Source organism: Citrus sinensis, chromosome 7, assembly GCF_022201045.2.
Source record: "Citrus sinensis cultivar Valencia sweet orange chromosome 7, DVS_A1.0, whole genome shotgun sequence".
NCBI lineage: Eukaryota > Viridiplantae > Streptophyta > Magnoliopsida > Sapindales > Rutaceae > Citrus > Citrus sinensis.
In genome coordinates, this window is record NC_068562.1 from 26,590,173 (window position 1) to 26,598,250 (window position 8,078).

Here is an 8,078-nt window from a genome sequence, read left to right on the forward strand (position 1 = left end):
TCATTTATTTATTTTTTATTTTTTTGCACCCACTAGTTTCAGTAAAACAAGCAAGAGTTTGAAAGAAGGCCGGTAAGCCACTTTCATGGACCAAAACAAGCAATAGCCTCCCTTTTTTGATAAAAGCACCACTCATAATCTGATCACAGCCCCACTAATGAATAGGGACAATCGTATTATTGTGTGAGTCTATGAGCTAGGTGTTTGGACTTCGGACAGACAGGACTAGGGCTCCGTTGGCTGGTTTTCATATATATATGGGTGAGTGTATGTATGTATGTATGTATGTATGTATGTATGTATGTATACACACACATAACTTTCAATACTAATGTTTATTTTTTTATAATCAATGCCTTCGCAACTAACCCAAATCATTTTTATTATATAAGAGATGATCTAAAGTTTTATTTCTATACTTCTAACATATTTGCTTCTATTTATATTTGGAGAGACATCGTGCTTACCAACAATTCAAGTAAGATTATTTACCCACCAATTTTGGAAGGACAGTAGAAGTTCCTGTTAGGAAATTGAGCTTCCTCCCAAGATCACTCTAAGCAATTTGTCAAGCAACAAATTAACAGAAAAAATTTAATGGAGAATACACCAATCACACAACACAAGATTTACGTGGAAAACTCCAAATCCGGAGAAAAACCACGGCCGTTGTCAAAAAGACAACCAGAGAAAAAATATTCACTATGTGGAAAATTATTACAACCACACTCTCAGAAATAATTTTCTCTCACCTAAGCCCCAAATACACCCCAAAGAAATACTCTCTGAATGAAGAAAAGAAGCCGAGGATTAGATGCAAAAAACCAAAAATGGGGAGCTTTCTTTATATAGCCAAAATTGGCTATTATTTTAATATTTTCTTTATTCTTCTCGTGGCTTCTTCAAAGCCGTGTTCCAACATTTTTCTTTCTTCCATTTTGGCGTTTCAACCATCATTTGTCAAGATCAACTTCTGCAACATCTTCTTCATTCTTCCTTGGCGGTCCCTTCAACATTTGCTGCATCAACGCTTCTAGATGTAGCTTCTAGAAGTTGCAGCCAAAAACTTTGACATTCTCCCACTTGGAGATTTGATTGAGAACCAATCAATCTTCACACCAAGTTTATTATTTTCCTCACCATAGAGAATTATCATACCCCACCATAAAAGAGTATACCACTTAGAATTAATTACCAATTCTAAGAATTTTACGTCGGCACATGTCGAAATATCCTGCTGAAATTTATGGTGCAACTTCCATGTTGGCCTTCCTGGAAGTTTGTCAGCCATCGACATAAATTCCACCACACACCCTGCATCAATGCCAACCATGCCTTGTGTGTAAATCTTGTGGACCCGCTAGTAGTAACATATCCCCTTTCATGGTACTAGCGGTATACCATGAGGATGTCATCATCATCCATTTTACAAGGGATCATCGTCTCCCACGATGATGAGAGACTTACCACTAGCAATACTATCAGTATCTGATCTGGAGCCACTTGCCGATCCTGCTCCATTTCTACTATGACAATCTCTTTTTAAGTGCCCCGATTGTCCACACCCCCAGCAGACTCCTTTCTTCTTAGATTTATCTTTCTGCCAATTCCCTACAACTGCCAAAGCCGAGACATCTATAGTTTTAGTACTTTCACCACCCAGTCTCCTTTCTTCTGAGAGTAAAGTACTAGTAACTTCTTCAAGATCTACTGTCTCCTTCCCATACATCAAAGTAGGTAACAAGTGTTTGTAGGAAGTTGGAAGTGACCATAGTAACCTAAGCGCCTTGTCCTCATCTTCAATTTTAACTCCAATGGCTTCTAGTTCTGACACAATACCATTGAGAACACTGAGGTGATCGGAAATTTTTGTACCTTCAGCCATTCGCAGTGTGTGAAATCGCTCCTTCAGGTACAATCGATTTGAGATGCTCTTTGTCTGATACAACTTTTCTAGCTTCTCCCAAAGTTCTTTCGCTGTAGGAATTTTTCCTACATTTGCAAGAACATTCTTTGCTAGACACAGTCGTATGGCACTTGCAGCTCTATCATCTAATTCTTCCCAATCTTCATCACTTATACTAGTTTTTCCAGAGCCACTACTGGAAGCAGGGGATGGCTTCCCCTTCAATGCCTTGTGTAACCCAGATTGAATTAACACATCTTTGACTTGAACTTGCCACAAGCCAAAGTTAATTCTCCCATCGAATTTTTCTATTTCAAATTTCACCGGACTTGAAAATTTCAATCCTGACATATTTGCTTTGCAGATAAGCTTTTACTCTTCACCACAGACTGTTTGGATTGGCTCCCACTGCTTCACGTGAATAGTACTGTATACGTGAACAGTACCGTATACGTGAACAGTGCCCCAACACCAAAACTTAAATCAATGGCTCTGATACCACTGTTAGGAAATTGAGCTTCCTCCCAAGATCACTCTAAGCAATTTGTCAAGCAACAAATTAACAGAAAAAATTTAATGGAGAATACACCAATCACACAACACAAGATTTACGTGGAAAACTCCAAATCCGGAGAAAAACCACGGCCGTTGTCAAAAAGACAACCAGAGAAAAAATATTCACTATGTGGAAAATTATTACAACCACACTCTCAGAAATAATTTTCTCTCACCTAAGCCCCAAATACACCCCAAAGAAATACTCTCTGAATGAAGAAAAGAAGCCGAGGATTAGATGCAAAAAACCAAAAATGGGGAGCTTTCTTTATATAGCCAAAATTGGCTATTATTTTAATATTTTCTTTATTCTTCTCGTGGCTTCTTCAAAGCCGTGTTCCAACATTTTTCTTTCTTCCATTTTGGCGTTTCAACCATCATTTGTCAAGATCAACTTCTGCAACATCTTCTTCATTCTTCCTTGGCGGTCCCTTCAACATTTGCTGCATCAATGCTTCTAGATGTAGCTTCTAGAAGTTGCAGCCAAAAACTTTGACAGTTCCTGCAATTACAAAATTCGATCCCACTCCCTCAACACTGTTAACACAAGACGGTTGCATTTAGGTTCACTCTTTTTTTATTATTATAATAATGTTGTGTATTATTAAATGTTAATTAAGGGTCTTTTGTGAGTCCAAATTTAAACAATGAGGATGCATTAAACACAATGTATTAATTATATTATTTAATGCAGGTATATTATGTTAATATTGTATTATAATAATATTGACTTTATTTAATATTACATTGTACTATATTCATTTTATATTAATATTATTTAAATTTATCATTAAATTATTCTTTTACATTGATTATAAGTATAATAATAGTATTATTGCATAAAATAATATTATAATATAATTTATAATTTTATTTATTATAATGAAAATTAAAATAGAAATAAATATATTTAATACTTCGTTTGAGCCAAAAATTGGTGCATTACAGAGACCTGAGTGGAACTCAAGTTTGTGTAATACTCAAGTTTGGTGCTTCTAAAATTTCCAATTACAAACATATTAAACAATAAATTAACGTGAACAGTTATAAAATACAGTGTAACATTATATTTTCCAAACACACCCGATAGAACAGTTCCAGCCTCTAATGAGCATGGAAGTACCACACCAATAAAAGCAACAACCAGTGAGCATTTTAAATACATGAGTTTTTCACACATAATCAGATTACACGGATGAGCAAGCTTCTCGCACAAGACACTGAAAGCCGATGCATCTAATAAATAAACATTACGAGTCCACACAGTTGCAAGCACTCCTGTGGTTCTCTTCTGTTTCAGAGATTTAAAAAGGCTATTAATCAAACAGGTTTTGCAATGCAATAATAATCGATTATGTGAGTACAGAAATAATAAATGAGTAATGGTATTTAAACAAAAATATCAGACAAAACGCTGACAAGATCAACTGTAAAACAGATTAACAGAGTAAAGCAGATCAGCTTTACCGTTACTTATATTAGCATTCTGTTAGGTTTAAGTTTTTTAGCATCATCGGATACAGTTATGAAGACATACAGTTTTTTTTTTTTTTTAAATTCAAGCCAAAAAACGGCGAATCAAAGTCTCAGAATTCGTAGAAAATTAAATTAAAAAGAGGTTATGCAATTGCAACGTACCGATAACAAGAAAGAAAGATAAATTTCACCTGAACATCTCGTCAATCACATGATGCTGCAGGCATTGGGGAGATCTTCCATTAAGGCACTACAAAAGTTGTGAAGCAGCATTAGATCTAACACAATAAAAGCATTCGATGAATTCAACATTCATCTGTTATACATTGAACGAACTAATTAATTAATAATACCATATATTTTATATATGTTATGACTCCACCGGTGCTCATTGAACTGACATTTGAATAAAAAGATCTAACACAATGGAAATAAAAATGACTCAATACTACAATCCGGCACAAGTTTTGAATCAACACTGTAATCCCGCATGCGCTTTATCACCATTGCATCAGCTTTAGGCTCTCCATCATTTATTTTTCTAACACACTGTAACAAGTTTATAACATTATGGAGTACCTTTTCATTACTGACGCTTCATATGTGTAACATGGCTCCAGTTCGTTGCTGTTAGGAAAATCTGAGAATCGGATGAATTTTGAACTGAAAACATCCTTAGTGGCATCATCATCCCACGCCAGTTGGTTCCACCATTCTTCTCCTCCTATCAAAACTGTATTTCTTTTCCCACTCTGAGAGTTCAAAGGGAGTTTTTTGAGATTTTGGCACTGACTTACATATATACTTTCGAGGGAAGGAAAGGCCATGGCGCTGCCGCATATACTCCTCAGTTCTGGAAGACCATTCAAATTCAGTTGCTTAAGATGAGTGAATCCAATTATGGGCTCCTCAGCTTGATGATTAGCAATTATTTCTTCTAGTAAGGGACAGTTAGTTGCAAATAAGAATCGAAGGAGAGGAATTTTGACAAGGCATGTCAAATATTGCACGGAACAATTGCTGATAAATAGATCTTGAAGGTTCTGAAAATCGCCATCGTGCAGCATTGTTGTGATAGATGATGTTGAAGATGATTCTGGGGTCTTGATGATCAGTCTTCTGATACAACTCTGTAACTTAGAGGATGATTGGAATTTCTTCCTAGACTCAAGAGTTGATAAGACGACACTTACATCTTGAATGTGTTTCAAGCTCTCCAACTCAAGCAGTGACGAGACACTAACACCAAAGACGGATGACTTGTCTTTGTATGATTTATAGTGAACAGTTGGTACCCTGCTGAAAACCTGTAAAGCTGAAAGCTCTGATAACAGTCCTTTCGGAATTGCCTTCAGTTTCTTAGTACCATCTAGCAGTAGGATTATCAGTTTACAGCATCCCTTAATCTCAATTGGCAACTCTGATATAACTGTATCTGACAGATTAAGATACCGCAGGTTAATCAGTTCACCCTTCTGCATAGGCAACTTTGTCAAGTTCCCATTCCGTGACCACTCAAGAACTCTCAAGGCAGGCATCGATTGAAAGAACCATTCTGGGAGTTCCTTCATACTAGCATACCTTACGAGCAGAGTTAAGAGACGGGGACAAGAGGGCGGCGCTGTGGTGAGGGATTTTTTAAAAAATCTCCATAATGAGAATGGTCTCGGTGCGAGGGATGTAACTAAAAAACTCCACAACGATACTCGTACAGCCTCATTCCAGGTAACACTTTGTTGTTCTATAATCAACTCATCATTTTCAGGCTTTGAAGCCAAAATCTTGTTGCCCTCATCTTGGGAAGCTATCCACAAAGCCAAATCCCGAAGCAGATCATGCATCTTAACATAATTTCCAAAGTAAGTTTGAACCTCTTCCAATAGACAAACACCTATCAGACTATCAATTATACATTTGCCTTGCATTCGAGCAACAGCAATATTATGAGAACCACGTAAAAGTCCCTCTCCAATCCAAAGATCAACAAGTTCATCTTTCCTAATAAGTTGGTTCTTTAGGAATAGCGAACAAAATAAAAAACAAGTTTTGTGGGTTTCACTGCGCAGGTGATCGTAGCTGAACTTCAAACGAGGAAGGATAAGGTCCCCCATACCTGGAAATTCGGCCGGATAATTTCTCAATTCCACAACTGCATTTTCCCACGCATCACGGTTTCTTCTATTCGCCATGGCTCCTCCAATAGTGATAAGAGCAAGCGGCAACCCTCCACACAGGTCGGCCACAGTTTCAGCAAGTTCTAGAATATCAGGATGGGAGTTGAGTACATCGTCCTTCACCATGAGTCGGAACAAATTCCATGCATCATCTGGAAGCAAACAATCGACTTTAAATTTCATTTGATCACCCATCGCGTTGCACGCGTCCTCCATTATGGTTGTATATACTATTTTCGATCCATTTTGAACAGGAACACCCGCTTCAGCTAAATTTATTGGTCCTCGTAAGTCATCCAGCAACAAAGCGAACCTTCTCTGGCTTAACCTCTGGAATATTTCTGCTGCCCTACCTTGCTGATTTTTGTTATCCCACACTTCATTCGGTATCGCTAGTCTGTATTTTAAAACTAACTGAATTGTCTCAATATTTATTACATCTGTGTGCGACTCAACCAAAATCACCCGATCAAAGTTACGCCCGGCATTGCTGAACTTGTGGTTGAGGTTTCTTAACAGGGTAGTCTTCCCCACCCCTCTTATCCCATACAAGCAGATGATTCTCACACTATCGTCTTGAACGTATCCCCAAACTTCATTCAGTCTAGATTCCATGCCCACAGTGATTTCCTCTGGTAACATCTCCACAACAGGCGGAGGCGGCGGATCGGCAACATCTTGGAATCCATTCCCGGTTTCTATTAATCCCGGCAAAACGTCGGTCATCCTAACTACTTTTGAACTAACACTGTATGCCGAGTAACAATTCCAGGAACAATGACCTCGCAAGCATAGCTTTGCTTTCTCATCTACACCTCTCTGCAAAAGGGAATTCACTCTCTGGTTTCTGTCATCATCTTGTACATATCCCAACCAGTGTAACACTGTCGGTCTAGGCACGTAACCATCTTGTCTTGCTTCCTGGACCCTTCCATTGACTCCACCATAGACGCCTTGGAGTTCACCTTTTTTCCCGCTCAAAGTATTTACTTTTTCTTCGAGATCACGGATGTAACCGTAAACATAGAAAGAGCACAGGAAGCAATCCCTCAGAATGGTCCAGATGTCGCCCAAAATCATGATTTTGGAAGGCTACGAAGACAGAAACTGAGAAATATTGGAAAAAGGCGTCCAGTTAAAATCTTGCTTAAGTCAATTGGGAACGAAGAATATTGAGAAATGACTAAGGGGTGATTAGTTTCTGAGGTGGAAGAGAACGAAAAAGGTTGGTTATATACATACACGAATAAACACCATAATTGATCAATTTCACCACTAAGGATCCTTCTCATTATTATAATCTGAGCACAACTTTTAAAATTTTAGAATTTTGTTATTTAGGTATTCCTGATATTTTTTTTTTGTTTTTTTTAGTTATAGTCAGTGTTTTGATTTTTTTTATTTCTTGGGGAATAGTTTACCCTACAATAGATAAAGAGGTCTTTTTATTATTTTCATAGTTTCCAATTAATAAAAATTTCTCTTTTATAATTTTCTTTGAAATTGTCTATTAAAATCTCTCTTGTAGAATTATTTAGATTCGAACGAAATCTAATCACGGTTCGATTAGAGTGTAATCTAATCACATTAACTTGGACCAACACTAAAAAGATAACTAATGTTTATTTACCTTATTAATCCCACTTTCGCAACCTCGCTCCGTCACAACTTAACTCTAAAAGATCATTTTAAATATGAATCACACAAAAATATTATTTCTTGAAGGTTCTTTTACCATGTCTAGTCTATGGTTATCACATGATGTAATATTTTTCGTATTTTATTTATTTACTCCCAAAAATGATTTTGCTTTCTCTTGTACAGTTATAGCAGTGATAAATCATATATTATTGCATATGATTTATTCTGTACAATCGGATGTAGTATAAAGGTATTTGTTAAAATAAGTCACGTGGGTTCTGGGGTGTTTTCGCTATACAAATATTTATGGTTCCATTCCAGATCCC

The 8,078-nt window shown here is 37.0% G+C and overlaps 1 protein-coding gene across 2 annotated transcripts; it reads right to left on the reverse strand.

Annotated features, from left to right (window-relative positions):
• Positions 1-3,438: 3,438 nt before the first annotated feature.
• LOC102627473 (probable disease resistance protein At5g63020) lies at positions 3,439-7,519 on the reverse strand. 2 transcript variants are annotated; one of them, XM_006464449.4, is made up of 3 exons: positions 4,517-7,519; positions 4,100-4,187; positions 3,439-3,752 (listed from the first exon to the last, which is right to left on the reverse strand). In XM_006464449.4, the coding sequence occupies exons 1-2, from the start codon at positions 7,189-7,191 to the stop codon at positions 4,145-4,147; spliced, it is 2,718 nt and encodes a 905-aa protein (XP_006464512.1). In that variant the 5' UTR covers positions 7,192-7,519; the 3' UTR covers positions 3,439-3,752; positions 4,100-4,144. The 2 variants fall into 2 exon arrangements, with proteins under 2 accessions (XP_006464512.1, XP_006464511.1); XM_006464448.4 differs by having other exon boundaries at positions 3,440-3,752; positions 4,129-4,187; positions 4,517-7,518.
• Between the last annotated feature and the right edge of the window lie 559 nt (positions 7,520-8,078).

Coding starts and splice junctions, on each gene's coding strand:
- LOC102627473 (XM_006464449.4), bottom strand. CDS start 7,191: ATGATTTTGGGCGACATCTGGACCATTCTGAGGGATTGCTTCCTGTGC. Junction 4,188..4,516: donor GAAGCGTCAGTAATGAAAAG/GTACTCCATAAT, acceptor CAACTTTTGTAG/TGCCTTAATGGAAGATCTCC.